Genomic DNA, 23704 nt, shown 5'->3' with positions numbered 1-23704 from the left:
CGCTTTGTGAGAGTAGTACGAGTCACTCGTTTCTTGGGAAGTGTGCTGGGCTTGTTTGCTGCAAAACTGGGGGAGGAGCTGGATGTTTTCGTTTTGTGGGTGGAGCTAGGACTATAATTTTGTCCATCAAACTGAGGTGGAGGAACAGGGTTGACTTGAATAGAGACCACAGATTTAGTAGAGACACAGAGATATCAACTTTAGATATTAGTTTTCAAAAGAATAATGATGCAGTTGCTAGGTTGACTGTTGCTAAGCTAGTGCATTTCTAGTAGCCAATAGGTTTAAATAGAAGCCCTCGAGCTTTGGGACACTATAACACATAGATACCTCATGCCCATGTTCTAACTATAACTTAGATCAACGAGCACAAATTATAAAAGAAAGCGTGGGGCTATAATAATTAAAGTGTGTGGTTTTTCAGAACATAATTTATTTTCACAGCAAAGTTTGATAGCCTATAACGTGTGTTTGGAACACTACACTAGTGAGTGCCCTCCTAGTCTGTAGGGTGCCATAGCACTACTCAATTATACAGTTGCTCCCTTTGGTCTCGTCGTACATAATTAGTTGACATGATTATTGTACACGGACACTTTGTTTGTATTTGTTTGATATAACACGCACACACACACAGGTGATTGCAGACAATGCCTCAGGTCTGCTGTTTAAGAATAAACGAGACAGAAAGATTATTAACGTTGACCCAAAGGTACAGGCTGTGTGGGGTGTGTGTGTGTGGGGTGTGTGTATGTGTGTGTGGGTGTGTGTGTGGGTGTGCTGTGTGTGTGTGGGGGGAAATAATTACAAATTAAGGTACAGCTATAGCGTGCAGTAGAACTAATAAGTGAATTGAGGCCTCAGATTCAAAGCTGACAGTGAAGATTAGAATGAACTTTGTACAGCACGTTTGCTAACACTCCCTCTAATGGAAGCATCCAAAACAGCAAAACTTGTATTTGTTGTATTTGACGCTGTTTGTATGCTAACTGTGCTCTCTTGTTATAAACTGTTGACATAGCATTGGGCTTTTGAGATTATATTGAGCAAACTGTCTCAAAATTTGTGAATAGAATTTTTAGGGAGTTAGAAAAGCATTATTATAGTACACTGTGCCTCCTCCCTACTTCCCACACTATAATAGTTAATCAATTTTTCACACATTATTTAATGGAATAAGGGAGACCGAAATATCATTTGACGTCGATCCAAACGTACAGCTAGCATACAAATAAATACTAAAAAAGCAATTAAGCTGTACTGATTTTGACGTAAAAAAACACACCTAGGACCTACATGTACATGTACATGTATGCTAGCTGTACTTTTGTATATAGCAAAGACGGGATAATTATTGATAACAAGCATCTGGGAAACAATCAACTTCATTATAATAATTATTATTAATTAAGCTCCAGCTGTTGACTGATCACTGGGGTTTAGTAGCGGTCCATTGCCCTGTCACAGCTAGCATACATTGCACATGTATTATTAAAAATGGGGTATTGATAACAAGTACCGTATAGCGGGAAATTTTCGTTGTTTTTCGCAGAGCATTTAAAACTGGGATAAACTCCCATGCACCGGTATTTCACATGCAATGCTATTGGTGGGTGTGGTTTCCTGGCATTGAACCCCGCGAATATTAGAACCCACGTAACTTTCTGCTGAGGGCTCTGGAGCCAAATTGCACCCGCAAAAATATCCCGCTATGCATTGTAGGAAATAAAGCTCCAGCTGTTGACTGATAACTAGAGTTTAGTAGCGGTCCATTGCCCTGTCACAATGATCCCATCATCCCTCACATTCATCCAGCTAGCCCTCCCACTCCACTCTCCACTCAGCTGTGACATCTGTGACCCCAATAATTGTATTTTTACGGAGATAATTTTGATCGGTAGCCTAGCCAGACTGTTGTCTTGTCCCACTACATGGAATTCCAATTTAGTGTATATGCAAATATTCTATAGTCCTTTGAAAGTAGAATGTCTGCGTGTATGGGCCCAGGGGTAGACAGCTGTTCCACTAAAAACCATTTTCACCTTGTTTGCAGAAATGCTACTCTAATTAACATGCAGTGTGTAGACTAGTGTACAGAGCCTATAGTGTGGTCCCACTGTGTGCACTGTAGCTGGTGTACAGAGCCTATAGTGTGGTCCCATGCACTGTGTGCACTGTAGCTAGTGTACAGAGCCTATAGTGTGGTCCCACTGTGTGCACTGTAGCTGGTGTACAGAGCCTATAGTATGGTCCCACTGTGTGCACTGTAGCTAGTGTACAGAGCCTATAGTGTGGTCCCACTGTGTGCACTGTAGCTGGTGTACAGAGCCTATAGTGTGGTCACACTGTGTGCACTGTAGCTAGTGTACAGAGCTTATAGTGTGGTCCCACTGTGTGCACTGTAGCTGGTGTATAGAGCCTATAGTGTGGTCCCACTGTGTACACTGTAGCTAGTGTACAGAGCCTATAGTGTGGTCCCACTGTGTGCACTGTAGCTGGTGTACGGAGCCTATAGTGTGGTCCCACTGTGTGCACTGTAGCTAGTGTACAGAGCCTATAGTGTGGTCCCACTGTAGCTTGTGTACAGAGCCTATAGTGTGGTCCCACTGTGTGCACTGTAGCTGGTGTATAGAGCCTATAGTGTGGTCCCACTGTGTACACTGTAGCTAGTACATACAGAGCCTATAGTGTGGTCCCACTGTGTGCACTGTAGCTAGTGTACAGAGCCTATAGTGTGGTCCCACTGTGTGCACTGGAGCTAGTGTACAGAGCCTATAGTGTGGTCCCACTGTGTGCACTGTAGCTAGTGTACAGAGCCTATAGTGTGGTCCCACTGTGTGCACTGTAGCTGGTGTACAGAGCCTATAGTGTGGTCACACTGTGTGCACTGTAGCTAGTGTACAGAGCTTATAGTGTGGTCCCACTGTGTGCACTGTAGCTGGTGTATAGAGCCTATAGTGTGGTCCCACTGTGTACACTGTAGCTAGTGTACAGAGCCTATAGTGTGGTCCCACTGTGTGCTCTGTAGCTGGTGTACGGAGCCTATAGTGTGGTCCCACTGTGTGCACTGTAGCTAGTGTACAGAGCCTATAGTGTGGTCCCACTGTAGCTTGTGTACAGAGCCTATAGTGTGGTCCCACTGTGTGCACTGTAGCTGGTGTATAGAGCCTATAGTGTGGTCCCACTGTGTGCACTGTAGCTAGTGTACAGAGCCTATAGTGTGGTCCCACTGTAGCTTGTGAGCCTATAGTGTGGTCCCACTGTGTGCACTGTAGCTGGTGTATAGAGCCTATAGTGTGGTCCCACTGTGTACACTGTAGCTAGTACATACAGAGCCTATAGTGTGGTCCCACTGTGTGCACTGTAGCTAGTGTACAGAGCCTATAGTGTGGTCCCACTGTGTACCCTGTAGCTAGTGTACAGAGCTTATAGTGTGGTCCCACTGTGTGCACTGTAGCTAGTGTACAGAGCCTATAGTAGTGTGGTCCCACTGTGTACACTGTAGCTGGTGTACAGAGCTTATAGTGTGGTCTCACTGTGTGTACTGTAGCTAGTGTACAGAGCCTATAGTGTGGTCCCACTGTGTGCACTGTAGCTAGTGTACGGAGCCTATAGTGTGGTCCCACTGTGTGCACTGTAGCTGGTGTACGGAGCCTATAGTATGGTCCCACTGTGTGCACTGTAGCTGGTGTATAGAGCCTATAGTGTGGTCCCACTGTGTACACTGTAGCTAGTACATACAGAGCCTATAGTGTGGTTGCACTGTAGCTAGTGTACAGAGCCTATATAGTGTGGTCCCACTGTATGCACTGTAGCTAGTGTACAGAGCCTATAGTGTGGTCCCACTGTGTGCACTGTAGCTAGTGTACAGAGCCTATAGTGTGGTCCCACTGTGTGCACTGTAGCTAGTGTACAGAGCCTATAGTGTGGTCCCACTGTGTGCACTGTAGCTAGTGTACAGAGCCTATAGTGTGGTCCCACTGTGTACACTGTAGCTGGTGTACAGAGCCTATAGTGTGGTCCCACTGTGTGCACTGTAGCTGGTGTACAGAGCCTATAGTGTGGTCCCACTGTGTGCACTGTAGACTAGTGTACAGAGCCTATAGTGTGGTCTCACTGTGTGCACTGTAGCTAGTGTACAGAGCCTATAGTGTGGTCCCACTGTGTACACTGTAGCTATAGTGTACAGAGCCTATAGTGTGGTCCCACTGTGTGCACTGTAGCTAGTGTACAGAGCCTATAGTGTGGTCCCACTGTGTGCACTGTAGCTAGTGGTTGACTTATTGCTAATTTAAACACATAATTATTTTGATAAAGAGCTACAAAATAGATTTGTATTAGGACAATGCAAATAGCTAGTGGTGACTTTAATAATTAAGGTTTGCATTTCAAATGAAGTGAAAGCAATAATAACATTTGTATGGGTTCACCACAGCATTCCATGTACTGCCAATATTCTGCCCAAACTATAGTTTGCTTGAGGATACAAATGTACTTCTCTACATATACATGTACAGAGGATTTCAGGTTGGTTGGCAGAAGTCCTCTGTACACATAGCTCTAGTTAGCCAATGAAAAGTGAGATCTAATTAAATCATATGCATTGGTAATAAGCTAATTAAGGGAACAACTTGGGAATTAATGTGATCACTATAATTATTCATGACATCATTATTGTACAAGTATAGCAATCTAAATTGAAGCAATCTTCAATTATAGCCTTGACAGTTGTATTGTGTATGGGGTCTCATGTGACAGTGATAAAGTATTTGGTGTACATTTCAGAGTATTGCCACTACGTGCCGTTGCATGTCATTTGAAATAATGTAATGTACTTTGATCTGTACAGTTCAACCACATAAGACGATAGTGACAGCGACTGCCCCTCGGTTGAGTAGTGAGTGCTGGGATGATGCTCTTCTCCAGTTGTCTACCGAGATTGCTGGCTATGACAGATACAAGCACAGGCTGGGCCTCAGTGATGCTGAGATTGGTGCTATCGATCACACATTTGTTGGTATTCCAGGGAAATTCCTCGCTGCTCTAAAGAAGTGGAAGAGTAAAAATATTCTCCAATTCAATCCATTGAATTCAACAGCTACTTACGGTCGATTAGTGGAAATTGCCTCAGAGATTGAGGACGGAGAGGCAGTTCGCAGCATTCACAAGGCCTGTGTCAAGGATACACGTGAGTTACCTTATTAACTTTGTGAGCTTGCTCGTCATGCAGTTGTGCCATGCCATAATAGTATACAGCATTCTAAGTACTTGATGGTTCTACTAGCCCTGAGGGCTCCTAAATCATGCACTCATGTTTTTAAACAGATTATTACTGGAATTATTCATAAATCTGATCCCTATTTTGATTGCACACAGTGTTTTATTGCAATGTTTTGCTTATAAGGCTCTAGTTTATTGTGCTGTGCTCATGCTTTCATACAGATACTGGAGCTACTTGAAAGGGACGAATAAAGATGTCAAGTAAAGAAGCATGCAAGAATGTCAAGTAAAGAACTAACTCTGTGTTGACTATAAGTACTGACTATTATAATGCTCTGTGTTCTGTGTGTGTGTATACATGTATATATACCATCACCTTCTATTTTTATACTTTTTGGCAAAATTTCATTTCAGCTTTCTAGTTTAGTGACCCTTTACCATTTTTGTTGGGTACGGGATCACTTCAGTTGCAGCTTCTTGTTAACCACATAGCCTCAGATCAGAGAAGGCAGGCATGAGCGCGAGTAGCCTCGAGACCAACCTTTCCTTATAACAAACGGCTGGTCTCGAGGCTAGAGCGCGAACGATGGAGGATCATGCATTGCAGTCCTGATTAATGTTGGTGGATATGGTGGCTAGTCTGCAGAGGGAGCTGGACAATGCTTGGGTGAGTAGTGTCAGGTCTTATTGAGTGGACCCAGATACTTTATCTATGGACTAGCTCTCTAGCTCCCTTTGTTGTAATGTATGGTCCCCCATTGCGTACTCATACTAATGTAGTGGGTGGTAGTGTACCTGCGTGCATGATGGTAGTCTATTGTCTTTATTGTGTCCATCAATTCCTCAGCCCTACACAGGTACCCCGGGTGGGCAGCATCATCCTGCATCATAACTTGTGAGAAATATAAAGTTTGATAAGAGGCTTGCATGTTCGTTATCTGTTCCATATACGTAGAGTGTATACGCAGTGTTGGGCTGTGAAGATACGTATAATTATGTGTGTTATTGTCTGGCTATAATACAAGTACGTGTATAATAACTAATGTGGTTTGCAATTAGCTTATCTCAGTTGTAGGAGATTGTTCATGTGAGGTTTAGCAATGTACCCAATGGTACACAAGAATTCATGTCCTGATCTGAGGAAAGAGTATGTGCAGGTATAAGGGCTTATACAAGGTCAAGGTACTGCCCTCTAAAACCACCACTTAGTCCACTTGGGTATATACTTATTGCAATTGCTAACTGCATGTCAACTTTACCTATACAGCTAACTTCCCTCCTCTCATCTATGGTCCAGAGGCTGTACTGGTGTACTCATGACAAGGGCAGTATCAATGTGATATTGGTGGATGGACTGCCAGCTGGGACCACTCTACAGCTGAGGGCAACTATACACTGCATGGAGTACACCTTCAGACTGCAGTTTGATGGGATTGCTGATATTGCTCTAGTGTGTTAGTCCATGCATACACTGATGAGCTGGAGGCTGGCTCAACTCTGGAAGTGCAGGTAAAGATGGTTGATGACTTGTAGCAATGTATTAGACCTTTGGTGGAGGGAGGTCAATATTGAGCAACCATATGCTAGCTGAGTTGGCATGGGCTGAGAGGTTTCATTTGTCATTGTATTTTAAACTACAGTATGGTGTAATTATTTATCCATGCATGTATGGATGGACATGTGGCAGTACTATTGGAGGTGACCTTTCACTAATTATGACCTTTCAATGACATTCAACCAAATTGCTTTGTGTACTGTGAAAGGGGTGGAATGTGACACCTCTCTGAAAAGGGGGAGGATCTGAGCAATGATTATGTTTACTGGGAAACAAGGCTAAAAGGGGCGAAATTCCTCTTTATGTGTGGTCCCCACTGTGTACACTGTAGCTAGTGGTTGACTTATGTTTTTTGTAATAAGGTTTGCATTTTGTGAATGTGGTCTGTCTGTGTAAGACTGTGGAATGTGGGGATGAGTGGAGAATTTCCTTGAATCACGTTTACTGAACCATGTTAAGTGGTAGTCATTTGAAAGCTGTCAATGAACACTGAATACCCATAATTATCATCACACCCTCACACAACACACACCCGCCCACACACAGGCACTGGGCGTACTACTGTTCAAGCTGTGCTTCATGGATACTCCATTTGGTGACAACCCTCTAGCCATAGTCAGTGCTCAGTACAGCATTCCTGAAGACTCTTCCTACACACAATACCTGCACAACTTGACAGGTACATGCCTCCACCCCCTCACACACACAAATCCTATAATAAAATGTAACCAGCACCACCGGGTGGGTATACCTAGTTTAAGACTATTGTAATAGTGGGGTTTTTCTTTGTGAACTGGACCTGTTTTTTCAGTAATTATATTTAAGAACACACACTAGCTACAGGTGCTATGATACTCTGCCATCCTTAAGTGTATTGCTCTAATGATACGTGTATTCTCCCCCTCCCTTGTAGGCTACCTGTTGACCTCTGACCCTGAGCTGCGCCCCAGTATCTGGCAAGTGTGTGAGGTGGTGTCCAGGATCACAGGAACCACCAACCATGTCACTAATGTCTTTGTGAGTACCTTACTATTAATAACATTGCAACACTTTTCACTTACAAGCAAGAAACAAAATGCTATATTATACTAGTCTAGTTGACCTCTGACCTCATTCCCTGCATTGTCAATATGTGACCATTAGAGACCAATCGGCCTCTAATAATAATAATAATAATTATAGTGACTATAGGCTCCATTGAACTATACTCTATTAACCTGGCTGTATTATAGAGGGTGGTCTGCTAGCACAGGTCCAAACACATGCTATGAGGTCCATTAACCTGGCTGTATTATAGAGGGTGGCCTGCTAACACAGGTCTATAATGGAGACTTTGAGGTTGGCTGTATATTTAAGTGAGCATTTTGTTTGAGCTAGTAACACGAACAGTGGACACAAATTCACCCACCTTATATTTATATCCACCCACTTACTCCCACACACACACACACACACACACACACAAGAGTACAATATTCCACTTGAGACTCTCTTGTTTTCCCACTGTAGGTATATATAAGAGCTAAACTGGATGCCTGTCCTCTCAAAGAGCTGGAGGATTTCAAGAGCTGCTCACTAGAGAACTGTGTAGTTACTAGTTACCTAGGTCACCACCATTAATGTGCTATTTTTTATAGTGTGGTGGCTGTGAATCATTATCAACACCCACTCAAATAATTATAATTGTGTATCTAAAAATAGATCAGTTTAATTAGTAGGGGAAGGCCCCAGAAAGAGGGTGCGGCACTTTGCTTTGTTATGTTTACTGAGAAATAAGGGGTGAGTGTTTGAACAAAGCTTCGATGGCTACTGGAGAAGACTCAGGGTGAGTGAACATGTAGACTAGAGTGCCACCTTGTGATTGCATGGAGGGAGGATCATTCCATTGGAATCACCTCATCAGAATTGGAGCTCATCAATGGAAGCTCTGCATGTTGTATTACTCTAGCTAGTAACTTGCATATACCACCATGCATCAAGAAGTACTTTGATTGTAATAATTATTATAATTGTCCGTACACAAACTTGACCCCCTAACACACACACATCAGGTTAGTGCCGTGGAGTCGCAAGAAACTCGGTCTCAAGACCCCAGAGAGGAGAACGTGAGCAAAGTACAGTTTAGCTTGCAATTAATTTTAACAGGCTATAAAAATATTATAGCTAATCATTGTCAGGGTGTCATACAGGGATATCCTCCCTCTGGCTCCAATTCCTCCCCCCCCCTAAAATTTGCATTCAGGTACTATAGTTGTATGACTGAGTGACCATAGCTGGCAGTGTTACATACTAAAACAGGGTATTGAAATAACAGTTGACCTTTTTCAGAAAAATGTTCTGGTTACTTTTCAAAAGCACGCCTTATTTCCCCCTCTATACTAAATCCTTATTGACACCACCTGATTGTTATAGTGTGGAGCTTATAAATGCTCACAAGAGCTCATTAATGTACATTGTATACACCCACACATACACACACACACACACACACACACACACACACACACACACACACACACACATATCACACAGGAGACTGGAAACTGAACCAGATATACCCAGGTAAGCAATTTGTTGAATTACATGTCCCACACACACATACACACACACCATACACACACCTACACACACACACACACACACACACACACACACACACACACACACACACACACGCACACACAGGAGGCTGGACACTGAACCAGATACACCCAGGTAAGCAATTTGTTGAATTGCATGTCCCACACACACACCCACCCACACACACATGCACACACCACACACACACACCTACACACATCACACAGGAGACTGGAAACTGAACCAGATACACCCAGGTAAGCAATTTGTTGAATTGCATGTCACACACGCACACCTACCTACAAAATGTACCTATACCCACACACACATGCACACACTATTGTACATGCAGTGTTCAGGAGCAGCTGGCCAGGGATCTGTATGAGGCTGTATACAATAAGGATGTCAGCAAAGTGAGGTCCGTTTTGGGACAGGGGGCCAACCCCAATCACCAGCTCTACTGGAGTGAGGAGTGGAGGGACAATTATAGTATCCCTCCAGTACACCGAGCATGCTACTACGGCTACCTGGAGATCACTAGAGCACTCGTTAGTGGTGGAGCTGATATAGAGAAAGGTGATGGACGATGGGGCATGACTGCATTTCACTGGGCGTGTAGGGGAGGACATATGGAGACTGTGGTGTATCTCTCACAAAAGATGAAATGTCATATTGGTAAGTGTGTGTCAGTCGCGGTAGTGTTCATAGCTAAAGGATTGAGCCCAACAAGAATGTTTTTATAGACTGTTTAATTTCCTAGATTACAAAACATGCATGTGTTGATGTACATGTAGATTGTAATAATAATTATAAGACATGTTTTTTCAAGTAATTTCTCATTTCCCACAATCCTTGATACTGTGTACACGCACACTAATAACATAATTATCTCACCCAGCTGGGATAATTACTGACCAGCACGGAGAACCTTAATAGTGCATGGTGTATTTATTATCATAATTAACTTCATTTTGAATACTATACAAACCAATAATACATTTTAGTTGAGTTGTCATTGTGTGTGCATGTCATCACTTCTATGAGGTTATATCACCACATACAGATGCGAGGGACAAGGGGAACCTAACACCACTACACAGGGCTTGTGTGAGTGGACATATACAAGTTGTAAAATACCTTGTGGAGGTACTCAAGGTTGATGTTGGTAAGTCATTTTTGTAGTGGGTACCGTTTCATTAGATCCTCTGATTGGAAACGTAAACAACCCGTGAATTAATCAGTGTACCTGTATGTATCATCATGTAGTCATAATTATAATTATGGTAACTGTAATACAATACATACACGATACTAATATTATAATAATAGGCATCCCGTACTCGATAAGTATCTGATTGTGCTGATTGTGCATGCATGGTAATGGTCAATGATGTCAGTACTACTACAAGATCTCTGTCCCTTACCTGTCCAGATGTGACTGATGATTGGGGCAAGACTCCTCTTGACGTGGCAGTAGACTGGGGTCACACTGAAGTTGTTGATTATCTCAAATCTCATCAACCCTCCACTCCTAAACCAGGTATGTGTCACTAGAAATCCCATACCTAATTTCCACAAACAGTGGTGTATGAAGCTTAAATTTGGTACACCAATAGAGCAAGCCATGCCGGTTTCATAGATACCTTCGTTGTTTTTGTAGGACAAATGGTTGTGGTACAATTACGTGTTTTGTAGACCCCTAATAATACCGGCGTGGAATGTGAAACGTCATACCGTATAGCGGGTAATTTTCGTGGGGTAATGTATTCGTTATTTTCGTGGGCAAGCTGACCTCCACAACGTAGGCATGGCTTACCGGAACATAGAAATGCAGGCGGGAAACGAGACTAAACGAAATTTTTACTCACGAAAACCACCGTTTCTTGATTTGAAAAATTTTTTACCCTACGAAAATTACCCGCTATATGGTAATCAGGAGTTCATTAATGACAACTCCCACGCACATTCCATTCTACTTCTTGGCCTATAATACATCACTAAAGTCTATTTGCGTTGCCCGGAAGTTATGTGATCAATTATGGCTTCATTTATGGTTGACAAGTATGCCAGGAACTTTTACATGGTTAACTTTTAGCTGGTTGTAGCCTACAGCATCCAGATAAGAAGCGCTTTTAACAAGGAATCCAATGGTATACAATTGTATATGTATGAAGCTTAGGGTTAGTAAATTTAGAAGTATACAAAGTTATGAGTTATGACAACATTATGAAGGTCAACCTCAACAAATAGACTTTGGCACTGTTTAGAAAAAATTTGCATATTCAAGCTTTGAAGTGGCCACTGCCAACTAAGAAACCTGCTAGCAGGTCACTATCTGGTTAGTGACCTGCTAGCAGGGCTCTAACTAGTACCAACAAAAATGCATTTTCTAAGGGAGATAGACCATGAGATAGACCATGTGTAGTACAGCTTCTTAGCTGGATAGTAACCCTGGAGTGATTAGTGGCTTCTGCAAGCCACTACACTCCCTCAGGTTTACTATCCAGCTAAAAAACCTGCTACACATGACCACGTGTGTGTGTGTGTGTGTGTGTGTGTGTGTGTGTGTGTGTGTGTGTGTGTGTGTGTGTGTGTGTGTGTGTGTGTGTGTGTGTGTGTGCGTGCGTGCGTGCGTGCGTGCGTGTGTGTCTATACTGTTACGTAGATTGGAGAGGTTCTGAATTACTATTGCAGTTGTATATACTTTATGTGTTAGATGACATAATTATTAATTGTTACTGTCACACTCTGGGCAGTTAAGGCCTGGGTCAGGCACTGATAAGATTAATTTTATTCATTGCCTACATTTTATGTAGATCATGTAGATCATGTAGTGTTAATGAGATTCATAATGTTTATTAATGTTATTCATTGCACATGACGTCATAAGGTCAATGTATTTGCTTAGCTAGCTGCTAGAACTATTATAGATTATCTTTGGCAACAAATACGGCGGACTTAAACAAGGTAAGAGTAGCTGTTTAGGCCCTCAAAAGATAGATTATGTTGTTATGATTATGTTTCCTTGATGGGAAGTAAAAATGTCCAAAACTTTTTTAGCTATGCTAGCTTCTTTAGCTCTGACAGCCACCCTAGAGGTAGGCTATTTTGTGTATCTCAAGAATACAATAACTCCTACTCTTCCCATCAAGGATACTAGTACCTAGCTATGAGATGTTCATCTAGCCTTGTTTTTGAAGCTTGATCTTGGCATCTTCAACGCCGTATTTGCACTTCTCTTTCTGAAAGTGGCATGACGTCATCATCATTTATGGGACTAATTAGCATAATTGAATTAAGCTAATTAGTTTTTTGGAAAAAGAAAACATTGAGCTTCATTTTGGATCATTTTGATGCAGCATACACTGTATATTGCAAATAATACAGCAGTATGAACATAGTGTAAATTTTGGTGTTAAAATCTGGACCCGGGCCTTAAGTGCGCAGAGCACTCAGATACTCTAAATGGTTCCGAACAACTTCTTTCTAATTCAATTGTTGACAAGACCTCATCAAGTGAGTAATACCAGGCTAGGGCATACAGTGCATGGGGAGGAAAGTGGATCAATTTACCCCCCCCCCCCATAATGTTAGGGATATCCCCCTGGTTCACTTTCCCCCACCCTGTAACATTTGCTCTAACATTAATTTGGCATTCAATTACGCACTAGTCTAACATGTTCCTATAGCCAAGCTAGGGTAAAGTGGTTTACTTGCCTAAACATTACGTTGCCATAAATCTCTAGTAACCATGTCATTGAGTGTTACCAAGAGTTCATTACGCAACTCCAATAGACTGTGTACAAAAAGCATTCCTCCACACCTACGTCACAGATACTGGCTGTTGTAACCGCAACAAGTAGGAAAGGCAATGAATAAAATTAGTAACGCTGTTATTCATTGCCTTTCCTACCCCAGTTGTAAATGAATAACATTAGTGATAATCATCACTATGTTATTCATTGAAATTTGATTTCACAGTTTATACAACAGCATGTGGTTGTGACGTAGGCCTGAAGGACCGCCTACTATGGTTTTAAGTGGAGTTGCGTACTCTTCCTAATGAACTCTTGGTGTTACATATCCTATGTGATTAGTAATATGCTACTCCCCTACCATGTTAGGTTTATTAATGCTGGGTCAGCTAAACATGTTTTAATCCTCACCCAGAGGACGCAGGAGCAATAGTCTAATAATTACGGTCTTAATGACGAATGTTATTCATTGCCTTTCCTACAGCAGTTGAGATTTTTTATCAGCATTGTTATTGGCATAAGATTATGTCTCAAGTGATTCTGACCTTTTTTCAGTGTACAGCCTATAGTCATTGGACTTGGTTTTTATGTACTGACTGTCAGACAATTGTCTCATTCTCCTCCAGTGACTTCTGACCCTCTCTCTGGTAAACAGACACCCAGTGCTGGCAATGAACAACCAGAAACAACTGGTAGGAGACTCTATTATAGCCCAACAATGATCATGTGCCTACCCATCTACTGTAGAACGAAGACCTTTCAGATCATTTTTAATACTGTTTTACATATGACTTCTTACTGTTACACCCTCAGATACTCCAAATGGTTCCAAACATCCTTCCACTTCAAAGGAAGGCCCTAACCCAAGTGAGTAATAATTCCTTAATTATTAAGAGAAGTGGGCGTGCTGCTCAGACTCAGCCAAAATAATTCATACTGTCGCTATTTTTAGACCTGCCGTTCATGTGTAAATTGATACAGCCTCACACTTTTAGTGAGTTGCATGCCCTCTTCTCTTTATACACATACAATAGTGGTCAATATAAAAGTACCCGTTCCGTTTACGTATAGTAAGTCTGTAGTAGATTCGTAGTACATACACGTTTATAACGTTTTCGTTTTCACACCGTATTATAAACGTACCGTTGCACGTTGCAAGCAAATACTTTTCGCAGAAAAGTGTTAGAAAATAAACCAAGAGACAATCCTAGTCATCTCGCGTGTCATAGCTGACTAGTTACTTAGCTATGCTATGTCTAGCTGTAAGCATCTACAACAAAGACATAGAACGCACCAAAATTTTTAAGAGACAATCCTAGTCATCTCGTGTGTCATAGCTGACTAGTTACTTAGCTATGCTATGTCTAGCTGTAAGCATCTACAACAAAGACATAAAACGCACCAAAGTTTTTCAACTTTCACATTAAACAGGATGTCTGCAGTCTCTATAATTATGAGTCCTATCTCTGTTCTACAAGGTCAGAGCTATAGCTAGCTGTAATAATCATCCAATAGGTAACTGCTGCAAAAGTTCACAATAGCTAGCTGCGTGCAGAGCTGCATGGGTATAGCCGAATGTGAATAATGTAACAACAGTTGAATTAGAAAAAAAACGTAACAGTGTATCAATTACAGTGTATCTTGAGCGTATATTTTTTTAGCGTTTATTACCAGTGTACTACGGACGTACTACGTAAACGGAACAGGTACTTTATATTGACTGCTATACTGCACGTTATAATAATACTCATTTTATCATGACCCTGTGATTGAAAGGTCTTACTGTGCGCCCATGCATGCATGGAATGATTATGCCTCGGCACGCATGCACAGCGATGTGTATATGGTAGTGTGTGTGTGCATACACCCTGCATGGGTTGTCAGGAATATGGTATACACTATAGTCATGTTACCATACATGACCCTCTGATTCACCATAGTCGATGACTGCATGGAGTACAGACTGTTTTTGAGCTTATTAACCATAATTTAATTAATTTTTGCCGTCAGATTAATTTTCACTGCACGCTAATTATAATTTATTCATTAAGGTTTTATATTGAATGTGTTTTGGTTGCCTAGCAACCTAAATTGAGATGTCTCTAAAGCCGGACGAGAAGATTCCAGACAACATGTAGCTATAGTGTCTATATAGTATAGTGTCTACATTAATTTTTTATGATAACATAATTATATTATTATATAATGGGTGTGGTTAAATCAGAGTATCGTTACAAGTGATGAAAAGTTCAAGTATGACACATGGGATATCTTCCTCAGCAACCTCAACAAGGAAGCATGCAAGCATTGATATGTACTAGAGCACCTAAGAACATGCAGTAAATACACTGAGCTAGGGCAGTGTATGTCTATGTTATAGTTCGTTCCAACTGCTGAAATTGTGCAATTCATCAGATTGCAACATTTAAGTGATTTATTGTAAAACCTCACCAATGATTAAAGGGACATTCCCTGTGCGTCATTCCGTACGAATTTAACATTACCTAAACAGATGACTTGTCGGAATTCTCCAAGATTCAAGATTTCATACATAGATAGAGTAGAATAGTGACTTAGTCCCTAGGGCCGCAGGCCTCGAGGGCAAAGGCACTACTGAGCCAATATATCCCATGTGCGCAGGAGTGAGCTGTGTAACAACTGCATTCCTTGTGCATTCCTTTCCATGTACACATCACTCCTTTTATAGGACAACTAGTTTCAACTACTTGTGGTGGCTGTGTAATGCTCCAGACGCATGAAAAATGTTTTCTGCCTACCACTGAATCTGTTTAACAGTGTTGTACTATAAAAGGGACCGTTTCAGGTTACTGGGTGGAGGGTTACTGGGTGGAGGGTGGGCTATAGGTAACTTCAGCCATACTATGCCAGTATCTAGATAGTGGCACACTTCAAGGCTTGACCTGTGGCTTGACCTGTGCCATATGGTAACTTCAGCCATACTATGCCAGTATCTAGATAGTGGCACAGTTCAAGGCTTGACCTGTGGCTTGACCTGTGCCATATGGTGGGCTTTAGGTAACTTCAGCCATACTATGCCAGTATCTAGATACTGATAGTGGCACAGTTCAAGGCTTGACCTGTGCCATATGGCAGATTTTGGCACAGTGTTTCCTTTGATCTGCCCACTCAAAATGCAACAAAGTATCATATTCCCCACTTGGGGTCTGTATCATAGCAACTGGGTAGGTTTAATAAATAGCCTCGTTTATAGTATCATACGCTACATTAACAATGTATAATTATGCTCTAACGTCGTATAAATTTGTAATAAGTTGCCTTGCGTTGCTGTTGTGTTGTTATGCCAGCTTTAAAAACGAAACGGAAACTTATGATGGCTACTATATAATTATACGTATCACCAAATAGACAACCATTCACCATAAACTTGCCAGTGGAGATGTCTTGTTCAGAAAATCATAAAATTGGAACTACTAAATTTAGCTCCCGAACCATTGAACACAATTGTAGTTGGTACCGTTTATCTAATGTTACAATTTATATACCTCAATTTACTGAAATTAAGTACTTTGCTTTAATAAATAATTACGTATGACCGATTGTTTGCTCTTTTACAGTCAATATTCAAAACCGAACCTACTTGAAAAAACTGGATGAGCTGATGGCCGACACAAGTGGCACTATAGAGCTACATTATCTCAAGACGCACTTCATTGGTCCCTCGGGTCTTGGAAAAACGACCACTCGACAGCGGCTTGTTGGATCCATTACTAACCTGTCTTTGCTGCCCGAAGATCAAAGGAAACGCTGCAGTACATTACTAGCCGAGTGTGAACAAGTATTGGCCTTTGTTGACAAATCTGGAACAAAGCTTGAATTCAAAGCATCTTCAAGCCTAGAGGAAGAAACACAATTTATCTTCTCTTACCTTATGTCCTGTGAACCTATTGAAGACAGCACTGTCAGTCCACCTAAGGAACAGCCCACAAAAGAAACCACTGACCCAAAGAAGCAAACTCAACTCAAGATCGATGAAGCTGCTACTGCACCCAAAGAAACGGTATCACCAACACCTGGGCAAACACCAGAACCACCGAAAAAGGTCGGGAAAGTGACCACTGTAGATGTTGAAAAGGTTGTGTCGAGACTTCGGAGTATTGTGGGTTCAGGAGAGTACACTAAAGAGCTGCTGAACAAAGTCCTACTCAATCTGGTCGATATAGGTGGGCAGCCTGGATTTGTGGAGATGTTTCCTTTTCTAAGCAAAGGCGCAGGGATTTTTCTGGTATTCTTTCGACTGGACAAAGACCTCGATGACATGTGTCAAGTCTCCTACGAACGAGGAAAGGACAAGATCACACCGTACGATTCAACTTACACAAACAGAGAAACGCTCTCTCAAATCCTCTCAGGTATCAACCATCATACTAAGATTGACTCGGATATTGACAGAGAGCAGTGTAGTAAACTGGGCAATCTAGGCTCTACTAAGCCTGTTGCTACCCTCATAGGTACTTTCAAGGATGAACTGGCAATGCAAATCAAAGTCGATCTTCTATACGAGAAATATTGTGCCTCAACAAAAGCTGTCTGCAAGAGCGATAGTACCACTGCCAGCAAGAGCCTAGAAGAACACGAACAAAAGAAAGCAATTCGGGACATTTTGACTCAAAAGAAGAGTGATAAGCAAGCTAACGTCAGTGCAGAAGACACAGCTGCCATTGAGCAAACAATCAGCCAACACCTCAACTCGGACCCTTTCAATAAATGTGTCCAAAACCGTTTAGAGCAAAAGTTAACGGAGAAAAACGAAGCCGTGAGCACGATTACCAGCAAGTTTGAGGATTTACTTTCTAACCCAAAAGACAAGAAATTCATAGCAGTGGACAACTACGAAGGCACTGATTCTGATATGGAACCTCTTCGTGAACATCTTCATGGCTTATTCAGTAGCTATTTCAAAGATGCCAAGCTTCGAATTCGCCCACAACAGCTTTTGTTTGGAGTTGTACTGAGAAAAGAGTTTGACATTGTGTCTATGGAAGAATGCATTCGTATCGGTACCGAGGGGTTAAAGATGAGAGAGGAGGAGGTTCGATTCACCGTTTGGTATCTGGATCGGTACGTTGGAGCTTTGATCTATCATCCAGAGATCAAGGACAAAGATGGTTGGTTTGGGAACTTTGTCATTTGCAACCCCCAAGTGGTATTCAACAGCCTTAGTGTCCTCGTTGTCAATCCGCTGCTGGAGCTCCATTCTAAAGAGAGCAGTATTCACTTCAAGGAAGCTGAGAGAAAGAATTGGATACTAAAGGGGCAATTCTCACTGAAAACAATCACTCGATGCCATTCGGAAGAAAACCAGGGTGTGAAGAAAGACCAGTTGATTCCTGTTGAGAAGCTGCTCATACTGCTCGAGCATTCCCATCTTTTGGCCAAAATCACAGCAGTGGTGAAGGAAGGCCATACCACAGAAAAAATCGAAACGACGTATTTCATCCCTGCTATTCTCAAGTGTGCATCTCCCGAGGAACTAACGAAACCACCCCCCACTGGCATTGATACACCCTCTCCAATCAAGATCACATTTGACCCCCAATACGTTCCCACTGGAATATTCTGTGCCATGATCAGTGATTTGGTCTCAAGGGGAAGTAAAGGCAAAGGCATTCTGGGCATGACTTGGAAACTTGCCACTGATTCTCCAGTAAAGAGAAACCTTGTCTCCTTTCACATTGATGAATCTGCCAAGCATTTTGTTACCCTTATTTCTCACGTTGATAGCTACGAAATACGAATTATTCGAAAATACAAGGACCATACGATGCACGAGCTCTGTTCCTACGTCCTCTCAACCCTCCTGTTGGTGATGAAGGATATTAGTCCACTACTCACTCCGATTATTGCCTTCGACTGCTATTGTGGCAAACATGAAGATAGTTCCAAGCTTTGCCTCCTCACAACAGGAGTTGATCCCTGCTTTAACTGCACACACAAAGTTTCTCTCAGCCCTCACCAAGAATGTTGGTTTGCAAAGGTTAGTGAAGGATTTCTAATGATTATTTGTACCTGCATTTCAGATAGTTTTCTTCTTATTGTTTTTTATGTGTGTGCAGGAAGTCAGCCTGGGACATGATGTTACTCTCCTTGCTCTTCCATTTGCTGAGGACCTAGGTCCAAGCCTCTCTTTCAAGTGGAGGAAGAGATGTCCGAAAATCTGCGGGACTGGAAATGAATTGGAATTCAAAGCCTCGTCAAATGGTCACTTCAAAGGCTTTATCAGTTGTGAGATCTCCAAGAACCAGAAGCATTTCTTCACCGTGTACCACTGCCTGAGAAAAAGTATCGGTAAGAGCATGCATGCAAACCCACTTACCATTGCGTGTGAAGCTTTATTATAGTGACACTATACATAAATGTATGTACAAGTGGTCAATCTATAGATTGAAGCTATGCAGCAGTCGTTGCATCGTGTAAGAATGTCTCATGACTGTTATTGTTAATTATCTTCACAGGTAATGCAGTTATCTAACCTCAAGTAACTACTTTCTTTGTTGTCCGTAATCCCATTAATTCATCATACTAAGCCCTACAACTTCTATACTTACATGTATTACATTATTACTTTTTATTTGGAAAGCTTGTTCTCTGCCCCAAAAAATTAAATGTATAATATAGTGTGAAGCTTTTATTATGGCACCTTGGATTCTTAGCTCTTAGGTCTAAGAGTAGCTTGATCGTAACATTGTGTAATGAAGTGGTACTCTAGTGTATGACTGTTATATTGTCATATCCTCCTCACAGGTAATGCAGTGACTCCACTAGCCACTCCACACACAACTACTCAGTCAGGTAGCAGATACTGTGCATTGGTTTGACTGTAGTATTATTTTGTAAATCCGAACAGTACTGTACATTTTATAGAGGAAATGATGTCACTTAACTGTGTATGTTTAATCTGTACAGTTCAACAACGTGAGACGACAGCGACTACAGCTCAGTTGAGTCAAGAGTGCTCGGATGAAGCTCTTCTCCAGTTGTCTACTGTGATTGCTGGATACAACGATTACAAGCACAGGCTGGGCCTCAGTGATGCTGAGGTATACGCTATCGATCAGAGTCCTTCCATGATTGATAATATCCCTGGGAGATTTTACACTGCTCTGAAGAAATGGAAGAGTAAAAGTATTGTTGAAATGTATCCATTGAAATCGTCAGCTACTTACGGTCGATTAGTGGAAATTGCCTCAGAGATTGAGGACGGAGAGGCAGTTCGCAGCATTCACAAGGCCTGTGTGGAGCATACCAGTGAGTTACCTAGTGAATCATCACTTTCACCATTACCTTTGTGAGCTTGCTCGTCAGTATAGTGCCACGATAATTATAGTGAATAATTATACTAAGTACAGCAATACATACTGTCAACTGGTAGTGCAAGTGTGTATAGTGCCCACAGTGTTTGCTAGTTACTGACTCTTGTGTCTCCCTCCCTCCTCATGCAGGACTGGAGGTCATGGATCAGTCAACACCATCATGACACTATACCAACACTTAGGCACTAGACAATTATAGTTTAAATTATACGCTCTTGTTCATTTAACCACTTTTCATGTGATTTTCACTAGTTTTACATCTTGTATTTTGATAATGAAAAAAAAGTTTTATTCATAATATCGTTTCCATGGTGATCAATTGTTTCCTCGGTAACAGGCACTGAATAGTCAATTTTTCCCATCAGCGTCCATAATTATAGATAAGGAATAAGGCACCTAATGAAGGGTTAGGTAGTGCATGGTATAATGATGCATGCATATCACTCTTAATGGTTTGCTTAGTTAATGATCTTTACCACTTTTCATGTAATAATTACACGTTAAAAAATCAGTAGCAATTAATGACAATCAGAAATTTAAATGATAATAATCATTATGGTGTTGTACAGAATTGAAGTGCTAGCTAGCTATAATTTATGCTATATAGTGTGAGGAATTAAACAAGTTTATCTCTAATAACTAGTTCATGATCATAGTTTGGTCCAGTGGATTGTTTGTGCTTTTCTTGAGACATTGTTCATGTTCTGTTAGAGGTCTTAATAGGACCTAGCCTCGATCCCAGGCTACTCTTCAATCCAAGGCCTGTGAAGGAGACTATAGATAGGACCATACTAAAGATTCCTCTTGCATGCTCCATTATTATGGGCTGCATCTGCACAAAGACAACACAAGTCTATCATGACAAACAGTAGCACATCAAATATTAGGTATAAATAATATAGCTTCAGTCCATGTGCTATTAATAGTACATGCCCTAACAATGTAGCCAAGCAGAGCTGCTAATTGACCTCAAGATATATAGTGGTAATGTAGAGCCCTAGCTCCCACTGTGTACACTGTAGCTAGTGGTTGACTGGGTCTCATGTGGTGTGAGACATAATGCACTTGTCAATCTAATGCCCCCCCCCCCTACGGATAGGTTGGTTAGACCAATCACATGATCTACCCCTACCTTTGGGCATGTTATTTGGTCTAATCTCCTGGTAGCCCCTATATATATGGGGGTTATGTGGGATTAGACCTGTATCACACTATAGCTATTTCTTCATGGTGAGAAGATAACATTGACATCATGTGACGATCTTAAATTGACCTTTGACCCAATGCATGCATCAGGTGATCTGTCTAAGTCCCCTATACGTATAGGGGAGCAACTTCAAGTCTAATCTCCAACTAATCCTCACCTATCCCGGTAGGGGGGAGGTGGGGCATTACTTTGACAAGTGCATAATAACTCAAACCACCTGCGTGACAATACATGACCACAATAGAGAGAATTCATAAATGTAATTTTCGTGGGGTGACAAAAACGTTACCCCGAAAAAATGGAACGCATGCAATGCAGTGCACGTAATGAAGCTTATCATAATTATCACCCGCTATACGGAATACAGCCCAGGCCAGGACTTTCCCCAAATTATATTAGCTTATCAAGCTCTGTATATGCACTCACTTCTAAATTCAATCAGCTTAATTATAGCTACTCAACCATGCAGGGACACCCTGTTCTTTGCTGTGCATGTGAGGGGAGGAGTGACTGTGTCAAAGAAAGAGGGAGGGAGTGGGAAAATAAACGTTCAATATCCCAAACGCTTACTCAGGATCCATGATAGCAGAGAAGGCTTTAAAGCTGAACTCTGCGCTGACACTATTCTTCCCCCCTGCTGCGCGGAATATCTCTCTGACAGCTTCCATTGCCGCGGAAACTGCAATAAGTACATTGAAAATGAATTAACATTATACCAACTCCTCAATATAATTATGGACACCTTTTTGTGGAGCAATGTTTTGGCCATTATACAGTGGCGGGCACATTGACTGTAGTCATTTGGGAAATTAAAAAAATTACATGGAAAGCTATAGCTAGGGATGGTAGGACTTTTATTACACGCTTATTGCATTGACAACGTTACATACATTTCACTTGTACATTCCTTTGTTTATTGCCCCACCCACTCATACCACCATCCTTTTTATTTTTAGGACCTAGACTTCATATCACATGATTGTACAGTTGGCCTTTCTTGTCTTAGCATTGTAAAACTTCGATTTAAGGTGACCCTTTAAACACTTGGGCATTTCGCCCATATTATAGTACCATGTACATTAAAACTGTATACTTTTTTTTGCAAACATAATTTAATATTTAAAAGTGTCGCCTTAAATCGAGGTTTTACGGTATACTAATTTTTAACCTTGTTCAGCTGTGAGCTCATCTTTGAAAGCAACGATGTAACTGTCGCTTATCTTAGACGGGGAGTATCTACCAATAGTGGAGCTGTGTGTGTGTGGGCGTGTGTGTGTGTGTGTGTACGTGTGTGAATGGGATGTATGACATAATTATACTTGTAGGCTATGGCATAGGTATACATATCTATAGCTAGCTTGACATAATTATGCACACACGTATACACGTACTTACCCAAGTTAGACATGTTGTGCTGGCCAGCCAGATAATAATTATGAGTCAGGTTTTCCCCTAGATCTAAAACAGGGGTGGGGCTTGTAATTGTCTGCATGCAATGTCATTGGAAAAAAAACCGTTTGCTACTGCCTAATGAAAGACAGTAGGAGGCTGTTACCTAATGCATACCCGTACACTGTAAACTGTATATATATTCGTACGTATAGAAAACATTCAGCGGCCAATTTTATAGCACAGTATATGTCGTCATAATAATAATATATAATTCCTGCAACTATCCAATTTCTAACCCCAGTTGCTCCCCACAAGGCTCTTAGTATATACTCCATAAATCTCACTTTTCTTATAAGTATACTAATACTCAGGTTTTTCACACAATACCTTCATTACCTTCCCACATGCATCCTCCCACCCATAATTGTTTACCTCTTCTCTCACATGCAGGTGAACTATAAAGATGGTGGTGGTCTCAACAAAATGCTCGAGGCACAAGAAATAAAAAGTTATAATAATTATCTACGTACATGTACATGATTGTTGCTCTCTTATAATTATATAATTATGACAAAACGAACTATAATAATAATTATTAGCAAAGCAATGAATTGTTCGGAAAAAAACGTGTTTGCTACGGCCT

At 41.4% G+C, this 23704-nt stretch overlaps 1 protein-coding gene and 1 long non-coding RNA gene across 3 annotated transcripts; one reads left to right on the top strand and one right to left on the bottom strand.

The window, feature by feature from the left end:
* The first annotated feature begins 8562 nt into the window (after positions 1 to 8562).
* Positions 8563 to 20760, top strand: LOC135352207 (uncharacterized). Its single transcript, XM_064551369.1, has 15 exons — positions 8563 to 8600; positions 8827 to 8880; positions 9461 to 9490; positions 9583 to 9612; positions 9708 to 10030; positions 10419 to 10520; positions 10788 to 10895; positions 12812 to 12871; positions 13737 to 13802; positions 13924 to 13977; positions 16707 to 19126; positions 19206 to 19437; positions 19894 to 19941; positions 20056 to 20397; positions 20556 to 20760. Exons 1-15 carry the CDS (start codon positions 8578 to 8580, stop codon positions 20624 to 20626), a joined length of 3963 nt encoding a protein of 1320 aa, XP_064407439.1. The 5' UTR covers positions 8563 to 8577; the 3' UTR covers positions 20627 to 20760.
* A 192-nt stretch (positions 20761 to 20952) lies between these two features.
* LOC135333477 (uncharacterized) lies at positions 20953 to 23141 on the bottom strand. 2 transcript variants are annotated; one of them, XR_010393920.1, is made up of 4 exons: positions 23065 to 23141; positions 22838 to 22920; positions 22096 to 22348; positions 20953 to 21294 (listed from the first exon to the last, which is right to left on the bottom strand). It is a non-coding gene; the product is annotated as an uncharacterized LOC135333477 (long non-coding RNA). The 2 variants fall into 2 exon arrangements; XR_010393916.1 differs by lacking the exon at positions 20953 to 21294 and having other exon boundaries at positions 21913 to 22348; positions 23065 to 23140.
* Between the last annotated feature and the right edge of the window lie 563 nt (positions 23142 to 23704).

Source organism: Halichondria panicea, chromosome 1 (genome assembly GCF_963675165.1).
Source record: "Halichondria panicea chromosome 1, odHalPani1.1, whole genome shotgun sequence".
In the NCBI taxonomy this organism is placed as follows: domain Eukaryota; kingdom Metazoa; phylum Porifera; class Demospongiae; order Suberitida; family Halichondriidae; genus Halichondria; species Halichondria panicea.
Note: the sequence above shows the minus strand (reverse complement) of the source record. Positions and strands in the feature narration are given on the sequence as shown.

Coding starts and splice junctions, on each gene's coding strand:
- LOC135352207 (XM_064551369.1), top strand. CDS start 8,578: ATGGCTACTGGAGAAGACTCAGG. Junction 13,803..13,923: donor TGAACAACCAGAAACAACTG/GTAGGAGACTCT, acceptor TTACACCCTCAG/ATACTCCAAATGGTTCCAAA. Junction 19,127..19,205: donor AAGAATGTTGGTTTGCAAAG/GTTAGTGAAGGA, acceptor ATGTGTGTGCAG/GAAGTCAGCCTGGGACATGA.